The 21,563-nt window shown below is 55.4% G+C and overlaps 1 protein-coding gene across 6 annotated transcripts in view; it reads left to right on the top strand.

The window, feature by feature from the left end:
• Positions 1-21,563, top strand: part of EPHB2 (EPH receptor B2) — a 94,097-nt gene that overhangs the window by 36,806 nt on the left and 35,728 nt on the right. For all 6 annotated transcript variants that reach the window (XM_009996547.1, XM_009996544.1, XM_009996546.1 and 3 more), the window contains exons 3-4: positions 9,686-9,841; positions 11,457-11,792. In XM_009996547.1, the coding sequence (XP_009994849.1) occupies positions 9,686-9,841; positions 11,457-11,792 (492 nt within the window). The remainder of the gene's footprint in view (positions 1-9,685; positions 9,842-11,456; positions 11,793-21,563) is intronic.

A 21,563-nucleotide genomic window follows, 5' to 3' on the forward strand; every position in this document is an offset into this window, starting at 1 on the left:
TTAAAGTATCAAACTAAAATCAATTATTGTATTGGAAGGAATCTGAAGCATAAATAATAACAACAGGAATAAAACCAGCAACCAACCTACAGTGTTTCAGTCAGAGGCTGGAAAACGTGAGTCCATCCTCTGCACCAGAAGATAACAAGGGAATGGGTAAGGAGGGTGTTGCATTTGGTGTAAGTTCTGGCATCTGTGCCAGAATGTGGAGGAACAACCTGGTGGCTCAGGTGGAGCTCCCCATGCTCCCTGGGCAGTGCTGCCCTCCAGCTCCTGAAGATCCAGGTCCCTACATGTGAGACAAGGTTTTGGGGTTGAAGCTGCTCAGGTGCTGGCAGCCTCCTGATCTCCCCAGGTGTTGGTGCTGGGATCCCTCCTGGGCCAGCAGCACCCAGTGTCCCCAGGGTGGTGGGTGAGCTGCATTCTCCAGTGCTCATCAGGTGTCTGCAGGGCCAGGGATGTCCAAAGCATCTGCTGCCACTGGAGCTGTGCTCCTGACCTGTGAACATGCCACCTGGTTTTGGCCCCTGGGACTGAGCTGGGAACCTGGGGCTGCAGCCCCCCCACCTGATGGACATACAGCTCCATGGCTCCTTTGCCTGGGGATGTCCCTTCCCCTTGGCTGGCTGCTGAATGGCTCTGCCAGGAGAAATGCCAGGTGATGGCCCTCCCCAGCCAGACCCTGCAGGTCCTGGCAGCTCCCCAGCCCCCCCATATTTGGGCAGGGACAGAAACGTTTCCATTTCTCCCCAAGAGCCCCATGACAGCTCGGGGAGGCTGAGCCAGGCTGGGCAGGTAAGGAATTCCAAGCATTTCTCCCTGTCAGGCAAATCCCATCAGTGCTGATGGATGTGCTGCCCAGGGCCAGTTTGGGGGGGGGGGACCTGCAGGTGTGTCTGCCTGGGGCTGGGGGCTCAGCCCATGCTGGAGCTTCTGAGGGGTGGGAGCAGGGAGGTGACCTTTGATACTTTGGGGTCATGGTTTTAAACTGGAAGAAGGAGATTTAGGTTGGACATGAGGAGGAAATTCTTTGCTGTGAGGGTGGTGAGAGCCTGGCCCAGGTTGCCCAGGGAAGCTGTGGCTGCCCCATCCCTGGCAGTGTTGAAGGGCAGGTTGGATGGGGCTTGGAGCAGCCTGGGCTGGTGGGAGGTGTCCCTGCTCATGCAGGGGGTTGGGACTGGATGATCTTTAAGGTCCCTTCCAACCCAAACCATTCCACTGTTGGTTTGTCCCACGGTGCCAAAAGGATGGCTCCCTGGCCCATGTGGTTTTCCTGGTCTTTAGAAATGGTTTGGGACGGGCTGAGAACAGCCTGGTTGGAGGGTTGGGGACCTGTTGGAGCAAGTCCAGAGTAGGTCACAAAATGATCCAAGGGCTGGAGCAGCTCTGCTCTGGAGCCAGGCTGGGAGAGTTGGGGTGTTCAGTCTGGAGAAGAGAAGGCTCCAGGGAGACCTTAGAGCAGCTTCCAGTGCCTGAAGGGGCTTATAAGAAAAATGGGAACAAACGTCTTAGCGGGGCCTGTACAGGGGTCAGAAGGGACCTCTAAAGATCATCCCCATCACCTCAGCAGAACAGCTCATGTCATGGTCCCCTGATGTCTCAGCATCCCCCTCCAGCACCAGGCACGTGCCTGTTCCAGGGGTTGTTGCCTGGGAGCATAAAATCATAGAATGATCAGGGTTGGAAGGGACCTCTGGAGATTATTGAGTCCAGCCCCCCTGCTACAGCAGGAACACCCAGAGCACATCACACAGGAACGTGTCCAGATGGGTCTGGAAAGGCTCCAGAGAAGGAGACTCCCCAGCCTCTCTGGGCAGCCTGTCCCAGGGCTCTGTCACCCTCACAGGGAAGAAGTTTCTCCCCATGTTCAGGTGGAACTTCCTGTGTTGTCACTTGGTGTCGTTTCCCCTCGTCCTGTCACAGGCACCACTGAACACAGACTGGCCCATTCCTGACACCCACCCTGCAGGTATTGATAGACATTCATCAGGTCAGATGTTCCAGTCCCTTCATCATCCTTGTAGCCTCTGTTGGACTCTTTCCAGCATCTCCCTGTCCCTCTGGAACTGGGGAGCCCAGAACTGGACACAACACTCCAGGTGTGGCCTCACCAGGCGGTTAAACAGGAACATTTTCATCGTGACTTCTTCTATTGACAGCTCTTTAACCCAGGTCACACAAGTCAGCTCAGCACCCCCTTCCCCTTCAGTTCATTTCATTTCACCCTGATTTCCGTCCTGTATTTCTATGCTCTGCTCTCCAAATGCTCCCAGAGCTGTTGGCAGTGACAGCACCTGGCAATGGGATCCCTTGCTTATCTCAAGGATGAGGTAAGGGTGTCAGCTGCTCATGAAATGGACCAGGAGGGGAACTGGAGGACCTGGGTGGCCCCAGGAAGGAGGGGTTCATGATCCTCTCTCAGAATGAGCAGCCAACTCCAGTGCCAAGTCCAAGGGGCCTGAGTGGTGTCCCCACCTGCCTCCTGCTCTGTACCCTTGGGGACAAGACTGAGAGCTCTTCCCTCCAGCACTGAAGTGTCCATGCAGAGGCCATGGCAGATCCAAAGGCAAAGGGCAGCACTGCTCCTTCACTGCAATGACAAACACCTTGGGGTGAGGGCCTGTGGGCAGGAATGAGCAGAGAATGGGAAACTTTGGGAGGTGAGACCAAGTGAGACCTGTTGGGACGTAGAACTGGAAACAAGGCTTAGGGCACAAAGGGGGAAAAACAGGGAAGAAGGGCAGAAAAGTGACAGGGTTGTCACCACAGCCACCTCATCAACAGGGAGGGCATGGTGGAGGGAGGGAGAAATTCAGAGGTGGTTGGACATGATAGTCTTCTGCACGGGACAGCATCATAAGTACCCCCCTGCACACCACGAGCAGTGGAGACCTAGAAGTGCAGGTCTGGGGTCTGGTCCAGCCCCCCACCTGCAGTGGGGCTCCCAGCAGCTTCAGCTCAGGGCAGCCTCAGTGTTCAGCTGAAGCTGTCCCAAGGAAGGAGATCCACCAGCCCTCTGTGACCTGTCCTTTGGAGAAGGAGCTTTTCCTGATGTGCACCCTCAGCTTGTGGTCTGTGACCCTGGTTACAGAGCCAGGCACCCTGAGAAGTGTTTGGGTCTGTTTTCTTTGCATCTGCACCCAACCAGCTGCAGTGAGATTCCCCTCCTTGTCCCAGTTAACCCATCCCAGCTCTTTCCACCTCTCCTCTCTGACTATCTTGGGGATCCTCCACTGGACTCTGCTGTTCCTCATTGCCCTTTGAACTGGGCAACCCCAAAGGAGCCACGGCAGCATCCCCAGGGGAAAACACCTCCCTGGGTGTGCTGGCCACCCTCCTGGCATCACCCAGGACATGGTTTTCTTTAATCTCCATCAAAACAAGTCCCTGGCACCCCTTGGGTGTCAGGTTAGTGCCAGGCAGCCCCGTGGGGTGTGGGTGTGTGTGTGTGGCCAGGGGTTTGCAGGGTGATGAGGGTGGTGGTGGGAGCAGGGAAAGCTCCAATAAACACAGGGGAGGCTGAGAGGCAGGATGTGACCATCTCCAGGTCCTGCAGCTCCCAGGATGCTGATGCTGTCAGAGCCAGCCCTGCCTCCAGCCCCGCGGGGAGAAGGGAGGCAGCTGGGAGATAAGGTTGGGATTTAAGAGCCTTGGCAGGTCCCAACTGACAGAGCCAGGCCTGCCTGGTTTCCATCAGCCGTTAAAAATGCCTCGCTGGAGTGGAAAGAGCCCTGCTGCCAGGAGAGACAAAGCCAAGGGAGCTGAGGAGGACCCTTCCTCTGAGCCTTTAGCAGGGCCTCGAGGTGCTGCTTTGGAACCTTTTATTGCAAGAGAGAGATGTTTGCCCTGAGCTGTTTGCCCTGAGCTGTTTGCAGAAGTGGTCCAGGCAGGGCTCTGAAGGCCAGGGCAGGTTTTTGCTGCAGAGGAGCCTGTTTGGAGCCTACTCAGCTCACACTGGATTAATTAAAAAGTTGGTTAGAGAGCCAGGCAGTGGGAGGTGGTGCCAGCAAACAGGGGAACCCCTCTGTGGCCCCTTCTGCACCTTTTGCCAAAGGCTTTTCCTGCAGGCAGAGCCCCTGGATGTCCCTCTCTGCTGAGGGGCAGGCAGGGCCCTGGGGAAGGAGGGCTGGAAGCTGCACAAGTTGCCCTCCCTCCCAGATCCCTGGGGTGATCCTCCTGCTTGGGAGGGCAGGACCCTTCGTGGGTCCTTCTCCATGGTGTTGCTTCCACAAAACACTCACCTGCCCAGGTGTGACCATCTTTCCCTGCCCTGGCAGTGGGTGGATGTGGACGAGGATGCCCTGCACTGCTCAGGCATTCCCAGCCTTGTTGGAGAGACCTCCAGCCTCTTAGCTGCTGTCTCTGTGCTCCATCCCTGCCTGCCTGCAGCAGGGAGCCCATTAAAGGTCCATATGTTTCCCATTAGCATCTTCCAGTTGGTGCTGGGGGTGCAGGACCCACCACCTGGGAGGTTCCCCTGCTCCAACCACGAGGCCAAAGCCACTGGCCCAGTAATTGCCCTCCTGGGATGAAAGGTGCTCCAGTACAGTAGGAATTGCTGTGCTTTCACTCTTTGGATCCCCTCTTTCCAAGCAGGATTTTTTAATCTTCCAGTTGGTGCTGGGGGTGCAGGACCCACCACCTGGGAGGTTCCCCTGCTCCAACCACGGGGCCAAAGCCACTGGCCCAGTAATTGCCCTCCTGGGATGAAAGGTGCTCCAGTACAGTAGGAATTGCTGTGCTTTCACTCTTTGGATCCCCTCTTTCCAAGCAGGATTTTTTTAGGGATGCTCTGCCCCTTCTTCTCAGGGGAAGCAGCACGTCCAGAGCTGCTGTCACCACCCAGAGCAGAACACTGGGGTGTCCTGGTGACTTCCAGCAAGTGGTGAGAACATCCACACTGGTTGAGCAGGAGGGGGTTTAGCCCTCTGAGTGAAGATTTCAGTTTTGACTTGCTGGAAAGAAAAAAATTGGGTGGATTCCATGTTAAAAGCTGTTTTCTCACCCACAGGAAGACCTGGAGGGAACAAACCAGTTTTGAACACAGTGTTTGTTTATTTTACTTCTGGAGCTTGAGAGGGGGGGAGAACAAAAAAAAAGGACTTTGCATCAAATTGCAGTGATTTTCTTGTCTTTCAGCATGATTTCAGAACATGGATCTTGAGAGGAGTTCTGCTTTTTAGGGTTGTTTTAGCCCATGTTGGTGTGCAGGACCTCCTGGGGAGGAGGAAAGTTGCCTGAGCTTCTGGCTGGGTTTTGTGTGTGAGGAGCTTCAGCAGCCCAGCTGGGTGGGTTTGGGGGTCAATCATCCAGCAGTGCATGCAGAAATATGAGTTGTAGCCATTGGCCCCTGCCAGCCCCAACCTGGGGATGGTTTTATTTTTGTCTCTCGGGGCCAGTCAGGAACTCAGCAGCAGAGACACATTTTGGATGCATCTCTTGATGCAGAAGAAACTTGATAGGGAAGCTCTTTTTAAAATCAGCCTTAGGAAGGTGAAAGAGGCCCTAAAACACCTTTGATCAAATGACTCTGTATTTCACCCTGGATTTAGAGAGCCAGGCAGTGGGAGGTGGTGCCAGCAAACAGGGGAACCCCTCTGTGGCCCCTTCTGCACCTTTTGCCAAAGGCTTTTCCTGCAGGCAGAGGCCCTGGATGTCCCTCTCTGCTGAGGGGCAGGCAGGGCCCTGGGGAAGGAGGGCTGGAAGCTGCACAAGTTGCCCTCCCTCCCAGATCCCTGGGGTGATCCTCCTGCTTGGGAGGGCAGGACCCTTCGTGGGTCCTTCTCCATGGTGTTGCTTCCACAAAACACTCACCTGCCCAGGTGTGACCATCTTTCCCTGCCCTGGCAGTGGGTGGATGTGAACGAGGATGCCCTGCACTGCTCAGGCATTCCCAGCCTTGTTGGAGAGACCTCCAGCCTCTTAGCTGCTGTCTCTGTGCTCCATCCCTGCCTGCCTGCAGCAGGGAGCCCATTAAAGGTCCATATGTTTCCCATTAGCATCTTCCAGTTGGTGCTGGGGGTGCAGGACCCACCACCTGGGAGGTTCCCCTGCTCCAACCACGAGGCCAAAGCCACTGGCCCAGTAATTGCCCTCCTGGGATGAAAGGTGCTCCAGTACAGTAGGAATTGCTGTGCTTTCACTCTTTGGATCCCCTCTTTCCAAGCAGGATTTTTTAGGGATGCTCTGCCCCTTCTTCTCAGGGGTTTGGATCCCCCCTTTCCAAGCAGGATTTTTTAGGGATGCTCTGCCCCTTCTTCTCAGGGGAAGCAGCACGTCCAGAGCTGCTGTCACCACCCAGAGCAGAACACTGGGGTGTCCTGGTGACTTCCAGCAAGTGGTGAGAACATCCACACTGGTTGAGCAGGAGGGGGTTTAGCCCCCTGAGTGAAGATTTCAGTTTTGACTTGCTGGAAAGAAAAAAATTGGGTGGATTCCATGTTAAAAGCTGTTTTCTCACCCACAGGAAGACCTGGAGGGAACAAACCAGTTTTGAACACAGTGTTTGTTTATTTTACTTCTAGAGCTTGAGAGGGGGGGAGAACAAAAAAAAAGGACTTTGCATCAAATTGCAGTGATTTTCTTGTCTTTCAGCATGATTTCAGAACATGGATCTTGAGAGGAGTTCTGCTTTTTAGGGTTGTTTTAGCCCATGTTGGTGTGCAGGACCTCCTGGGGAGGAGGAAAGTTGCCTGAGCTTCTGGCTGGGTTTTGTGTGTGAGGAGCTTCAGCAGCCCAGCTGGGTGGGTTTGGGGGTCAATCATCCAGCAGTGCATGCAGAAATATGAGTTGTAGCCATTGGCCCCTGCCAGCCCCAACCTGGGGATGGTTTTATTTTTGTCTCTCGGGGCCAGTCAGGAAATCTCAGCAGCAGAGACACATTTTGGATGCATCTCTTGATGCAGAAGAAACTTGATAGGGAAGCTCTTTTTAAAATCAGCCTTAGGAAGGTGAAAGAGGCCCTAAAACACCTTTGATCAAATGACTCTGTATTTCACCCTGGATGCCAGACTAGAGGGATTTTCTGTGTTGGTCTTATCATGTTTCAAAACTGGGTCTTAGTGCAGGGACCCTGTTATCATTTCAGCTCCAGAGCCACCATCACTGCTCTATAACAGAGACCTCCACAGCCACCACCTCTCCCACCAGCTGAACACCCCTGAGATGGGTTTGTCCTGAGGGACATGCTGGGATTGGGTCAGAAATGGGACCAGGGGATGGTGGGGAGATCCAGGACCATGAGGAAAAGCCAATTTCTAAGCAGATCCTTTGACTGCAGGAGGGACTTTGCAAGCAGAAAGGCTGATGGGTTTGTTTTTTTCTCTACAGCTTTTCCTGTTGGAAGTTTAAGTTAGAATTTTGAAGGAAGGGAGATGAAAACTGAAAAAAAAACCCAACCCACCACCTTTTTATTTTTTTTCCCCCCCTGAATTAAAAAATAGATCCTGCCCAGTAACAGCTCCTGCTCCCAGCAACCCTGAGCCTGTGGTTTTTCCCAGGCTGTTGGGTTGGGTTTTTTTGATTTCTGATCTGCCTCATTCCTGAAAGCCTTGGCAGGAAACTGCAGCAGAAGTTTGTTGAGCTCCTTTCAGTGCAGAAAGCACCTGCCACCCCCAGGCTCACCAAGAATGAGCAGCAGTGGGAAGCTGCAACCCAGAAGAATCCAGGAAAGCCCAGTGGGGAGGTGGTTATGGCCCAGCTTTTGCTTTGACCTCCATAAGCTCCTGCCTCCAAAAGGACTTTCTGGTGGTTTCATGTATTTTTAGTCCCCTGTGCTGGGTCTTTTAGGAGTGTTTTTCACGTGGTGGTTCAGCCTTCACCACCATCTGCTGCAGGTTCCACCCTGCCTGGCTCAGCACTCATTGCCATTGCTGAGTGGATGTTGCTGATGGACCATCTTCTTCATCTGGGGGTGCCTGAGAGGTCTGAGCCCTGCTGGGAGCTGGACTTCAGCATGCATGACTGCCAGTCATGGCTGGAGTGACCATTTGCTTGCGATGTGGGGTAGTGAGGGCAACGAGTGGCTATGGAGAGGTGCAAAACAGCCCTGAGGAGAAGGGCTTGAGGGTGTTGGGTGATGAGAAGCTCGGCATGAGCCTGCCATGTGTGCTGGAGCCCAGAAACCACCCGTGTCCTGGGCTGCATCCCCAGCAGTGGGACCAGAAGGCCAGGTTGGGGATTGTCATCCTCTGTTCCACCCTGCTGAGACCCCCCTGCAGGGCTGGGGCCAGGGCTGGGGTCCCCAACACAAGAAGGACATGGGGATGTGGGAAAGACTCCTGAGGAGGCCACAGAGATGATGGCAGGGCTGGAGCAGCTCTGGAGCCAGGCTGGGAGAGTTGGGGTGTTCAGCCTGGAGAAGAGAAGGCTCCAGGGAGACCTTAGAGCAGCTTCCAGTGCCTGAAGGGGCTCCAGGAAAGCTGGGGAGGGGCTTGGGACAAGGGCAGGGAGGGATGAGATAAAGGGGAACAGTTTCAAGCTGAAAGAGGAGAGAGTTAGGCTAGATATAAGGAAGAAATTCTTTGCTGTGAGGGCAGGAAGACCCTGGCCCAGGTTGCCCAGGGAAGCTGTGGCTGCCCCATCCCTGGCAGTGTTGAAGGGCAGGTTGGATGGGGCTTGGAGCAACCTGGGCTGGTGGGAGGTGTCCCTGCCCATGCAGGGGGTTGGGACTGGATGATCTTTAAGGTCCCTTCCAACCCAAACCAGTCTGTGATCCCCTGACTCTCATGAGGCAGTAGGACCAGGGAATGAGAAGATAACTGGAATTCAACAGACTTGAGGTGACACAAATGGGAGAAACCAACCCCAGTTTCACACACACACATGCCCAGAGGTGGGCTGGGAGTTGGCCTGATGTCTCTCAGGAAGGAAACCTTGGGACAACCCAGTTGGTACCTTGGTGGTTCAAAAATAATTTGGACATTGCTAATTCTGGGAAAAGAGTGAAGAAGAAGATGGTACATGTTGTTATGTGACTTACTTGGGGCATGACAGAAGTTTGTGCTTCCTGAGGGGTCATGGAGAAGGTGTGTGGGGAGTGAGTGTTCCTTGCCACTACAAGTGTGAGGTGGCACCAGAGGAGGTGGCAGGTCCAAAGCAGAGGGCAGCAGCTCCACCCTGGATCTCTGCTGGGTCACTCAGTGGAAGACGAATCCCAGGAGGGATGGTAAATGCAAAGAGGCTGCCTCTTGGGAAGGCCCTGAGCTATAAATTGTTGGTGGGTGGGATGGTCTTGTGGACAGTGTCTGTTCCTGGCTCTAGTCCTTGGGTGGCCATGGGCTGGCTTGGTACAGATGCTCACACCTGTGACAGTGGCCAAAACCCCCTTTGGTTGCCAGAGACCTTGAAGATCATCCCAGTCCAACCATGAACCTAAGTCTACTGAGGCCACCACTAACCCATGTCCCTCAGCACCACATCTACACCCCCTCCAGGGATGTCCCTGAGAGGACCCTGTTCTGTGCTTGTGGCTGGGGAAACATGGGGGAGGTGTGTTCCTCAGGACCTCCTCTCTGCCTCCTTGGAGCCTTCCAACCACCTGCTTCTTCTCCACTGTGTTTCCTTCTCATTGCCAGGATTTTGCTTATTTTGCAAAGCCCCAGAGGGTGTTTTCTGGCAGCACTGCCAGGCTGGGGGCATCCCTGCCAGCCCTCCCACCTCACCACAGCTCTTGGTTCTCTTCCAGGTTGCCCATCAGGGACGTTCAAGGCCAGCCAAGGGGATGAAGGATGTGTCCACTGCCCCATCAACAGCCGGACGACCTCAGAAGGGGCCACCAACTGTGTCTGCAGAAATGGATATTACCGGGCAGATGCCGACCCTGTGGACATGCCCTGCACCAGTATGTGGGCTCTGGGCAACTGGGGAGAGGCTGCGTGCAACTGGGAGAGGAGACACACGTCAGTCAAAGCACCAAGGGGTGCTTGACAAAGCCATCTGGTTTAGTGGGGTTTGGGAGGAGGCAGGAGGGCTCAGGGCAGCCTGTGCTTTTCCTCCTGTGCTGGGCACTGGGGAGGGGGCACCTCAAGTCCTGGGGTCAGTTCTGGGCCCCTCAGGACAAGAAGGACATGGAGGGGCTGGAGCATGTCCAGGGAAGGGCAAGGGAGCTGGGGAAGGGGCTGGAGCACAAGTGTGAGCAGGAGCAGCTGAGGGAGCTGGGGGTGTCCAGCCTGGAGACAAGGAGGTGAGGGGAGACCTGCTGGCTCTGCAGCTGCTGAGAGGAGGTTGGAGCCAGGGGGGTCGGGCTCTGCTCCCCAGGAACAAGGGATGGGACAAGAGGAAATGGCCTCAAGTTGCCCAGGGGAGGTTCAGATTGGATATTTGGAACAATTTCTTCCCTGAAAATGTTGTCAAACACAGGAATAGGCTGCTCAGGGCAGAGGTGGAGTCACCATCCCTGGAGGGGGTGTAGATGTGGTGCTGAGGGACATGGGTTAGTGGTGGCCTCAGTAGACTTAGGTTCATGGTTGGACTGGGATGATCTTCAAGGTCTTTGGCAACCAAACCAATGCCATGAGTCTGTCCTTGCAGCCATCAGTCTTTCTTACCCTGGCTCAGTCTGCCCTCAGGAGCCTTGCATGGGCCAAGAGGACAGAGGTCCAGGTGGCTCTGGGCTGTTCTAGGCAGGAGGTGACTTCACTTGGGGCTGTACCTGGATGAGAAGACCTGTGTGTTGGCACAGGGGAGATGAGTGCAAAGGCCAGGAATAAAAAACACTGCCAAAAAGAAGTGGTGAATCTTGCTGGGGATGCCACGTAGTCAGATGAGCCTGGGCTGACAGGACTGGTCTTGTTCCTGCTCCTGCCTTTGGTTGTCCAGCTTCTCCACACATCCCTGACAGCAGGAGAAGCACCAGGCTCAGGGCTGCAGGGTCCTGTCTGGGGATGGGGAAAGGTTGGGGAAAAGGATGGAGAAAGGTTGGGGAAGAGGCTGGGGGAAAGGATGGGGAAAGGTTGGGAAAAGGATGGAGAAAAGAACGGGGAAAAGGTGAGAAAAAGGTTGGGAAGAAGGATGGGGAAAAGGTGGAGAAAATGTTGAGAAAAAGGTTGGGGAGAAGGATGGGGAAAAACACAGGGAGAAGGCTGGGGAGGAGGCTGGGGAGGAGGCTGGGGAGGAGGATGAGGAGGAGGATGAGGAGGAGGCTGGGGAGGAGGAGGAGGCTGAGGAGGAGGCTGGGGAGGAGGCTGAGGAGGAGGATGAGGAAGAGGCTGAGGAGGAGGATGAGGAAGAGGCTGAGGAGGAGGATGAGGAAGAGGCTGAAGAAGATGAGGAAGAGGCTGGGGAGGAGGCTGAGGAGGAGGCTGGGGAGGAGGCTGAGGAGGAGGATGAGGAGGAGGCTGGGGAGGAGGCTAAGGAGGAGGATGAGGAGGAGGATGAGGAGAAGGCTGGGGAGGAGGCTGCAGCTGTGCTGGGCCAGCGCAGGCCTCGGGCCCTCACACCTCTCTGTTCCCCCGCAGCCATCCCCTCTGCCCCCCAGGCCGTCATCTCCAGCGTGAACGAGACCTCCCTGATGCTGGAGTGGAGCCCCCCGCGGGACTCGGGGGGCCGGGAGGACCTGGTCTACAACATCATCTGCAAGAGCTGCGGGTCGGGGCGCGGGACCTGCACCCGCTGCGGGGACAACGTCCAGTTTGCCCCCCGGCAGCTGGGCCTGACCGAGCCCCGCATCTACATCAGCGACCTGCTGGCCCACACCCAGTACACCTTTGAGATCCAGGCTGTCAACGGGGTCACCGACCAGAGCCCCTTCTCCCCACAGTTTGCCTCGGTGAACATCACCACCAACCAGGCCGGTAAGAACTGGGGGCACAGGATGCGGTGAAACCTGATGGGGTGAGCAGGGCTGGAGGAGAGGGAGAGGAGATGGGTTGGTGTGCTCCTTGCTGTGTGAGGCTGGAGGGGGCAGGGAACTGCTGGGAAGAGCCCAGGGCAGAGGCACAGAGATGCTGGAGGGAGGGGAACATCTCCCTGCTGAGGAAAGGCTGAGGGAGCTGGGGCTGTTGGGCTTGGAGAAGAGGAGACTGAGGGGCCACCTCATCCATGGGCACAAATCTGTTCAGGGCAGTGTCAGGAGGACAGAGCCAGGCTTTGTGCAGTGATGTCCAGTGACAGGACAAGGGGCAGTGGGTGCAAACTGGAGCCCAGGAGGTTCCCTGGGAATCTCAGGAAGAACTTGTTTGGTGTGAGAGTGCCAGAGCCCTGGGCCAGGCTGCCCAGAGAGGCTGTGGAGTCTCCTTCTCTGGAGACATTCCAACCCCCCTGGCCACGTTCCTGTGTGATGTGCTCTGGGTGCCCCTGCTCTGGCAGGGGGGTTGGGCTGGGGGAGCTTTCCAGGTCCCTTCCAACCCCTGTGATGGCAAAGCAACCAGGCAGAGGTGATCTGCACAGATATCTTGGTCACACATGAACCAGCAGAGTGGCCTCTGACCCCTCAGTTATCTGGGGAGCCAGGGGGTCACAATGTTCCCAGTTCCTTCTCAGGAGCCCCGAGGGCAGATGAGCAGAGCACTGACCCGTGGGGTGGCTGCAGGCAGGGACATGGTGGGAGAGAATCACAAAATCACTGCAGAGTTTGGGTTGGGAGGGACCTTAAAGATCACCCAGTCCCAACCCCCTGCATGGGCAGGGACACCTCCCACCAGCCCAGGCTGCTCCAAGCCCCATCCAACCTGCCCTTCAACACTGCCAGGGATGGGGCAGCCACAGCTTCCCTGGGCAACCTGGGCCAGGCTCTCACCACCCTCACAGCCCAGAATTTCTTCCTAATATCTCATCTCAATCTCCCCTGTTTCAGCTTAAAACCATTCCCCCCTTGCCCTATCACTCCATGTCCTGGTATAAAGTCCCTCCTCAGCTTCTCCCCAGAGGAACAGGTCCAGGACAGAGACCTGTTGCAGGTTCCTGTGCAGAGGCAGCTGGTGGGTGTGATGCTCCCCGGGGCTGAGAAGGAGCTCTGCACACCCAGCCTGGTCCCAGACAAATGAGTTGATGCTCAGGTTTTGCACTTTGCAGTCCCATGATGTGCTCGTTGCCTTCACACCTGTGGCCACGTCCACCTCAGCAGAACCAGGGGGCTGAGTTGCAGGCAGATCCTTTTTGGTGCCCCCCTGGATCCTCCTCCTCGTGTTTTCCTTTTCTGACACTCCTTTATTGTCAGGGCTCACACTTCTCAGCCTGTGTCATGTCTCTCTTCATGCATCTCTTCATTAGCACTAAACAGGAACTGTCTGCTTGGTAATTCCTCTGTAATTAGAGGCTCTGAATTCTTTTGCTTCCACCCTGGGCCCTGCCTGGCAGCCTCGATGGAGATCATTAGCAGTTGGTAGCAGGAGCTGCAGACACAAAGGCAGGAGAATGGAGTGTGTTGTGGGGAGAGGAGAGGGATGGGCATGGGGAAGCAGCAATTACAGCCTTTCCCTGCCTTTGCTCTGGGTTAAGCTGGACCTCCATCTCAGGCAGAGAAGAGGACCAAATACATGATGGGCTTGTGGTCCTGCCACAGCTGGACAGGCCCTTCCTTCCAAGGAGCGACTTCAGGGACCTCCCAGCCCTGAAGAAAGCAAGGCAAAGCCACCCTGGGTCACCCAATGGAGCAACCTGGGCTTGGTGCTTGCAGGACTGAGGAGTGAAGCCACATCACCAGCAGCATCTCCAGCCTTCAGGTACCAGAAATGCTTCAGCATCCCAGGAGAAGCTGCTGTGAGAGATTCAGAAAATGATCCCTGTGGAGCAGCCCAAGGGCAGGTACTGAGGGGGGCTGGAGGAGCAGCACTGGGGCTGTGATGGTATGGTGACCATCATCCCAAAAGGGACACTGGAGCTCACAGAAGGTGACACACCATTCACTTTCTTCCCCCAGAGATGGCTGTGGTGTCCCAGAGGCTCTGAGTCTCACTAACATTGGCCTTCCCATCAGCATAACTTGCTTTGCTGTGTGTTGAGGGAACAGGACATTTCTGCTCTCAGGGACACAGGCAGCAGGTGGCTTCACTCAGGGAAAAATACATGTAATCATCCTTTCTTGCTATGGAGGTGGCTTCCAGAATGTGGATCTTCCCACAACTCTTTGTGGAAACTTCTATATTCTTCATCATTATTTTTTAACTAGATATTGGACCCAGTGGCAGCTCCACTGCAGATTTCCCTTGCTGGTCTCCCTGTTCCCTTTGTTCATCCAAGTGTAAAGTGGTATCTCACTTGCCCTGCCAGCAGCTCTTACCTCCCTGGTGGCTTCTGTCTTGGTCCTTTCAGATCCTTGGTCCTTTCAGATCCTTGGTCCTTCCATCCATGCAATCTCCCATTCTGCAAGACCTGCATTTTGGTTTCCAGACCCAAGCACAACCTTAGAACCCTTTTCATGGGCTCAGCCACCAAGCCATCATCAGTGCTTTGCACCCAAGTTGTCCTTCCCAGCCCTGTGACTTGGCCAGCAATATCTCCCAGATCTCTCATCATTTGAAGGGGAGGTTCTGCCCCCACTGTGCTGGACACAGGATGAGTCCCCCCCTGAGTCCCAGCCTTGTTTAAACCTCATTCCTTGTGTTGTGGATGATGCTGAGCCTGGTGTCTAAGTCTGAGCACTCTGCTGGACTCCTGAGTTCACAAAACCAGTCAAGACAGGTTGACAAGAGGTGCTCCCATGAAGTCGTGCTGCTGGGCCTGCCTTGGGCCATAGGATCCCATCAAGGTTTATGGAAGGGACATCTGGGGTCTCTGACCCTCCTGTTTGCAGCAGGACTATCACCAAGAGCAGATCTGCTGTGGCTTTTTCTAGATGAGTCTTGTGTAACCACCTCTCCTGTCCCAGGACTACATCACCCTCCTGGAAAAGATGCTCTGCATGATTTCCAGCCTGATTTGTGGCTTGTGCTCCTTGTTCCATCATCTACCCCTGCTGGGAAGAGTAGGTTCCCACTCTCCCTTGATGGAGCTCTGAGCAGCTGTAGGTGCAATTAAATTCACCCTTCGTGTCTTTGTTGGCAGCTGGGCCAGCCCAGCTTCCTCCACAGCTCCTGTGGTGCTGCCTTGGTCACCCTTTGCTGGATCCTCTGCAGTTCCTCCTGGACCCATGGCCTCATGTTCTGCTTTGGCCAAGTTGCTGTTGGCCTCAGGCTGCCCAGGTTGTTGCTGACCTCAGACTCCCCAGGTTTACCCTGTGCATTTCACTGCAATGTTGGCATCTCTTCAGTCCCACCAACAGAGCCACCAGCAGTGCAGACACCTCGGTGCAGAGAGGAGCCCTGAGGGACAGGCCACCTCTCTTCTTAAGGAGAAGGCTGGTTGCAAGAGAGCAGCCAGCCCCAGCCCCTGCTCAGAGGTGGTTTCCTGGACCTTCCTCTTGTCCTAAAAAGCCCTGAGGGGTTTAACCTCCAGTAGGACAGGTTTTGATGGAACAAGAGATGTGTTGCTTCCCTTTTCAAAGACAATTGGAAAGGACCAGGACCAGCAGAACATAAGTAAAAGGAGCCTGGAATAATCATCACCTTTCCAACAACTCCTTACTCCCCCATCTGTCTGCAGCCAACCCAACAAACTCTGGATAATCCCCACTGCCTTCCTGGAAACATCATCTGTCACCTCCAAGGCCAGGTTGGGTTTTCTCTCTGCTCTTCTCAGCAGGCTTCTTCTTGACCCCAGCTCCATGCTCCACATCTCCCAGCTCCACTTCCCTGCCTCTCACACTCTCTCCCATCAAGCTCAGCAGCTCTTCAAGGAGGGACATCCAGGATTTGTCACCTGCTGCAGCCAGTCCTGCCTTTAGGGAGGTGACCAAAGGAAAGGAGCCCATCACACAGAGATCAGGTGCCACCACAGCTCTTTCCTCAGCCACAGCAGAACAAAAGAGCTGTGCCAAGAGGGTGGTTGAGAGCTGTGCCAACATCCCAAGAGGGACAGCACGGGAGGGAGGGCAGGGTCAAGGAGCTGAGGGTGGCCCAGCACTTGGGATAATGGCACTTGACTAATTGCAAGCCATGGCAAGTGCCAGCCCCCTGGCTGGTGCCAGCACACAGCCCCTGCTTGCTAATTCCTGGCTAATTCAGGGAGGATTGAGGAGGGTCCTGGGACTGTGGGGAGTTGTAGGTTTCATCCACACCCTGGGCAGGCTCAGGGCAAGATGCCAAAGGAAGGGCTCCCTAGGCAGGGGGGGCTTCAGTAGCACATGGGGAGGGAACCTCTGGAGGACAGAGTGTGGCTCCTGTGAGCTGAGAAGGGAGGATGAAGCTCTGGGCTGGGCTCTGGAGGATCCAGAGAGAAATTCAAGCCCTCCCAAGTGGTGGGGGAAAGAGAACATGCAGGTTGTTGAGAATGGGTCCCTTTTGTGAGCAGCTCTTGTGTTGGGTGGGCTAAGAAGGGAGGATTCACTCTGGTATCAGAGGCACTTGGCTGCAAACAGAGGCAAAAAGAGCCATGAGCAGCTGGTGCCACGTGAGCACCAGCCAGTGTGGGACAGAGGACAGGGACACACTTGCCTGATCAACACACCAGGAGCAGCAGCCAAGCTTTCCTTTCTGGTGGTTGTCACAGCCCAAGCTCCTCCAGCCCAGCCAGGTGATGGGGCAGGGCTGTCCTACCAGGGCTCAGAGGGCTCAGGGACACCTGAACATCTCAGTCGTCCAAAGCAAGCACGTTGCCCATGGCTCTACTCTGCTGTGATGCCCTGTGGCTGGGCTGAGTCCAGTCTGGTCCTTATGGACAGGAGGGGATGTGCTGGGGGTGATGAAACCCAGGTGAGACAGCTCCTGGGAAGTGCATCAGAAGGGAGGGTTTCCCCCTCACCTACAATCCAACCAAATCCTTTGCAGCCACAGTCCATGATCTTTACTGCCAGGAGTGGCAGGGGAGTTTGTGATGTTCAGCCTGGACAAAAGAAGGCTGAGGGGAGACCTTCTCACTCTCTACTGCCTGCGAGGAGGTTGGAAGGAGGAGGGGTCAGTCTCTTCTCCCAAGGAACAAGTGATAGAACAAGAGGAAAGGGCCTCAAGTTGCCCTGGAGAGGTTTAGCTTGGATCTTGGGAACAATTTCTTCCCTGAAGGATTGTCAGGGCCTGGCCCAGGCTGCCCAGTCCCCATCCCTGGATTGTAAAGCCCTGTAGATGTGGTGCTGAGGGACATGGGGCAGTGGTGGCCTTGGCAGGGCTGAGCTCATGGTGGGACTTGATGATCTTGAAGGTCTTTTCCAACCAAAACAATCTGATGATTCTGTGACTCTAGGGAGGGGTCAGGGGAGGAAGGTTGAGGAGAACAAACAGTGGAGCCAGGGTAGCAGATGAGGTGAAGGTGTAAGGTTGGCAGGGACTGGCACTTCTCACCAGCCTTCCAGATTGCTGCTTGCTTGTCCCATGGGTTGTGCTGCAGGCTAGACACTGAGAGAGCTGCATTGCCTGGGGCACATGGACTCTGCCTTGTGTCTTCTCATTTTCATTTTGCATCAGAAGATCTGGGTGGCTTCCTCCTTCAGAGGGATGCCCAGTGGTGGCCTGTGCTCCTCTGGACACAGGCAGGGAGTTGTGGGATCTCCTGTTCTCCCCTGTGCCACACTCAGCCTTGCCCTGAGTTGCCTGCAGTCAGGAATGGCTCATCTGTGAAGGACAACCTGGGAAAGCATGTACAGAAATCACCCTCCAAGAGCTGTAATGAGCTTTCCAGACCTTTAAAAGTATGAATGTCTAGTTCCTGGTGCCTTCCAATATAAAAGTAAAAGGCAGGAGGTTGCAGCATCCCAGCATCTTGACTCTCTCATCCAACCTTCCCCCCCCAGCAGGACAGCTGCCAGTTCTGCCCCAGGGCACCATGGCTTGGGGAGACAGGTCTGGATAGTCCCTCTCCTGGCTTTGGGGAGACAGGTCTGGATAGTCCCTCTCCTGGCTTTGGGGAGACAGGTCTGGATAGTCCCTCTCCTGGCTTTGGGGAGACAGGTCTGGATAGTCCCTCTCCTGGCTTTGGGGAGACAGGTCTCCAAAGGCAGAGATCTCCCCACATTTCCACTGACTTCTCTCCACCACCCCCCTGGTGAGGGAACTTCTCCCAGTGTCCAAGTTCAGCCTCCCAAGCTGTGATTGTGGCCACTGCTCTTGGTTACACTGCGTTTCAGAGGTTGAAGCCATGAGATGTTTCAGACCTTTCTGCACTTGACTTGTCCTCACTTTCAGCCTGGAGACATCAAGTCCTTGTCCACACGTCCTGTGTAGTTTGTCCTTGCTTTTTTATCCAAGGAGAGGGTTGATTTTCTAGAGAAATGCAGTAGGTTCTACCTGTCTGGACGCCATTGGATTTGGAATACTACTGGTGAAACTGGAAGCCTGGCTGGGCAATGGGTGACCATTCCCCCCCAGACTGAACTGGGGTGACGAACTAAGGTCTGTGAGATGTGGTCGCCTACTCCTTGATGTTTCAAACCCTGGTAGGGGATCCCTTGTGCAGAAAAATGACACAAACAAGACAGAAGGGAACTCTCAGACCTCCAGGAAGATGCTGAGAGGTGAAATAACAGAATTAGGATGGAATTCAACAACAGAGGGCAGCTGAGGAGGACCTGGTGGGAGACCATGGGAAGGGGACAACTCACCAGTATAAAACCTTGTGGGAATACAATGTGGGTAGGGCTGTGCTGTGTGAAGCAAAGGGTGTTCACCAGCTGCAGCAAAGTGTCCCCAGCACTGCTCGGAGCTTGGGTGGAGGTGGGTGCAGTCCTTGTGTGCACAGCTGGTTACCCAGACTCAAGAGAGCTGATCTGTGGTGGCAGCAGGTGACAAGAGACAGGAGAGTCCATGTTACAGAGAGGAGACTGAACTGTGCTCAGCCCTGGTGGAGGGATGTATTTGTTGCTGGGAATGACATGCTGGGCTGGAGGGGCAACAGAAAGGGAGGAGAGTGGTTAAGAGGACCAAAGCAGCTGGTACAGGGTGGCTGGTGGCAGCATTTAGGTGGAAAAGCAACAATTTTTGAAGCTGTGGAGCCATCTCCCTCTCCCTGGAGGAGCCAGGGCAAAGCCTGTTTGCCTGGGTGACAGAGCAGGCTGGAATGGCTGCTGAGCTGCTGCTGAGCTCCTGAGGTGCCTTAAATCCCAGGTTGCTTTTGGGGATTGCACTGGTGTTCCTTCCAGGCTCCCAACCTCCTGAGGCTTGGATATTCCTGTGGCTGCTTCTCTTACCCAGCACTCACAGCCAGACCCATCTCACCACCCTGGCCCTACAAGTCCTTCTTCTGTCCCTTCTGCTCTTTTTCCTCCCTCCCCAGCTCCCACCTTCACCCAGGCTGCTTTGCCCACAGGGGCATTGCCACCCAAACCTGGTGTGGCTTGGCATCTGCTGCCCTCCTTCTCTCAGTGGTGTCCCCAGCCTGTTGCCTTCCCTGCACCCCCTCTTCTCAGAGCAGCCAGGGGTGAGTACCCAGGAGGGACCTTGCCATGCCCAAGCCCTTTCTCCTCTGCCTGCCAGAGACCATCCCCATGGGCTCCCAGATGGTCAGAGCTTTGCCAGCTGCTGGCTCTTCAGGGGGATGTTGGCAGAGCAGGGCATGGGCTGCACTGCTCCATCCTTCCCAGCAGATGCTCTTCTCCACCCACCTTCCAGCTCTGTGGGCTCCTCCACCTGCTGACTCCTGGGCTTCCCTGTTGCATAAATTACTCCTTGAACCTCAGGATCCTTTTTCCCACACCTGCCTGGGGCTCCAGAAACGTGTTCCAAAGCACCTGGAGGTGCCTGTGGGCAAAGAAACAAAAGCTCATCCATGATGGATGGAGTGGAAAGTCCCTCCCAGAGCCAACACCTCTCCCTGTCCCCACAACCTGCCACCATCTCTGCTGTGTGCTGGGGGTGGCTGATGTGGCTCAGGAGCTCACGTGGCCCTGAGGTGTCAGGAGGGAGAATTATCTCCTCGGCCACAGTCAGGAATCACAGCCCATGCTGGCCTTGCTGGGACACAGGGCACCCAGTGCCAGCAGCCAGGCAGGTGGAGGTGCCACAGGCAGGTAGGCAAGGCCATGGAGACAGGAGACTGGTTGCAGGGTCACAGTGGTTTAACAGCTGAGCACACACCAGGGGGGTGACACTGCTCAGGGATGTGTGGTTGCAGCAAGTCAGGTTAATGCAGCTGGTCCTTCCCAGAATCCCTGTGATTAGACAGAATCATGGACTGGGTTGGGTTGGAAGGGACTTTGAAGATCATCCAGTTCCACCTCCCACCAGCCCAGGCTGCTCCAAGCCCCATCCAACCTGCCCTTCAACACTGCCAGGGATGGGGCAGCCACAGCTTCCCTGGGCAACCTGGGCCAGGCTCTCACCACCCTCACACCCAAGAATTTCTGCCTAATATCTACTCTAAATCTCTCCTCTTTCAGCTTGAAGCTGTTCCCCCTCATCCCCTCCCTCCCTGCCCTTGTCCCAAGTCCCTCCCCAGCTTTCCTGGAGCCCCTTCAGGCACTGGAAGCTGCTCTCAGGTCTCCCTGGAGCCTTCTCTTCTCCAGGCTGAACACCCCAACTCTCCCAGCCTGGCTCCAGAGCTGCTCCAGCCCTCCCAGCATCTCTGTGGCCTCCTCTGGACTCTCCAACAGCTCCATGTCCTTCTTGTGTTGGGGACCCCAGAGCTGTTCACCCCTGCAGGGGAGTGTCAGCAGAGCAGAGGGGACAATCCCGTCCCTGGCCCTGCTGGTCACGCTGCAGGTGACACAGCCCAAGGTTTAGTTGTCCCCTCTATCTGTATGTAAAATGAGAAGTCTCTGACCTGGGCTCGTGGCAGCCTGGTCCTTTTTCCCTCACACACAGAGGGAGGTCATCCTGGTGGCATCTGCCATGGAAGAGAGCAAGGGGACAAGTAGTCCCAGGGGCTGCCCTGCAGGAGGTGTCACTCTTTGAAAGAAATATTTCCCTGGTCTCTTTTCTCTGTGTCTGAAGTGTCAAAATCAGCCTGTTCCTGGGAACCCTTTTGGTTGCAATTCATTAGCAAGTTCCATGTCAGTGAGAATCTTGGGGGGGCAGGCTGGAGGGACAGAGGGCTGGCTCCTGCCAGCACCCCTGCTTGCTGCCAGCCTCCTGCTGCTGCCATCCCCCTGCCCTGGAGCAGCTGAGGTTTCCACGTGGAGAAGAGGCCAAGCAGTGGGGACAGCCAGGAGACCCCCAGACCTGCTCCAGTGGGCTGTGGGATGGGATGGTGGGATCCTCTGGAGCATCTCCTGGCTGGGCTGGGAAGCAAGCCCTGCCCTCCTCTGTGGGCAGGGTGGCACCTTGCAGAGGAAGGCTGCAAACTCCATGAACACATCATGAAGACATCCAAAAGCCTTCATCTGCCTGGGCCAAGCCACTGGCTTGTGGCCCTAGGAACTGCTCTAAAGGCTGAAACCTACACCAAAGCCTTCCTTGATTCAAATGGGGCTGGAGCCAGGACCAGCTTTGGACTGCATTGCATGTTTTTTAAGTTTTTCCAGTGTTTGTAATTACAAATTCAAGGAGCTGGAGGCTGGGCCCACTGGGAAGTTTTCCAGACACAGGACACACACAAATGGTGTGGGTACCAGCCTGATGGGGCCACCTTGCCAGGAACCTGGGGAACAAAACCCACGCTGGCTG

This window comes from Chaetura pelagica, unplaced genomic scaffold (genome assembly GCF_000747805.2).
Source record: "Chaetura pelagica isolate M959 unplaced genomic scaffold, ChaPel_1.0 scaffold494, whole genome shotgun sequence".
Classification (NCBI taxonomy): Eukaryota; Metazoa; Chordata; class Aves; order Apodiformes; family Apodidae; genus Chaetura; species Chaetura pelagica.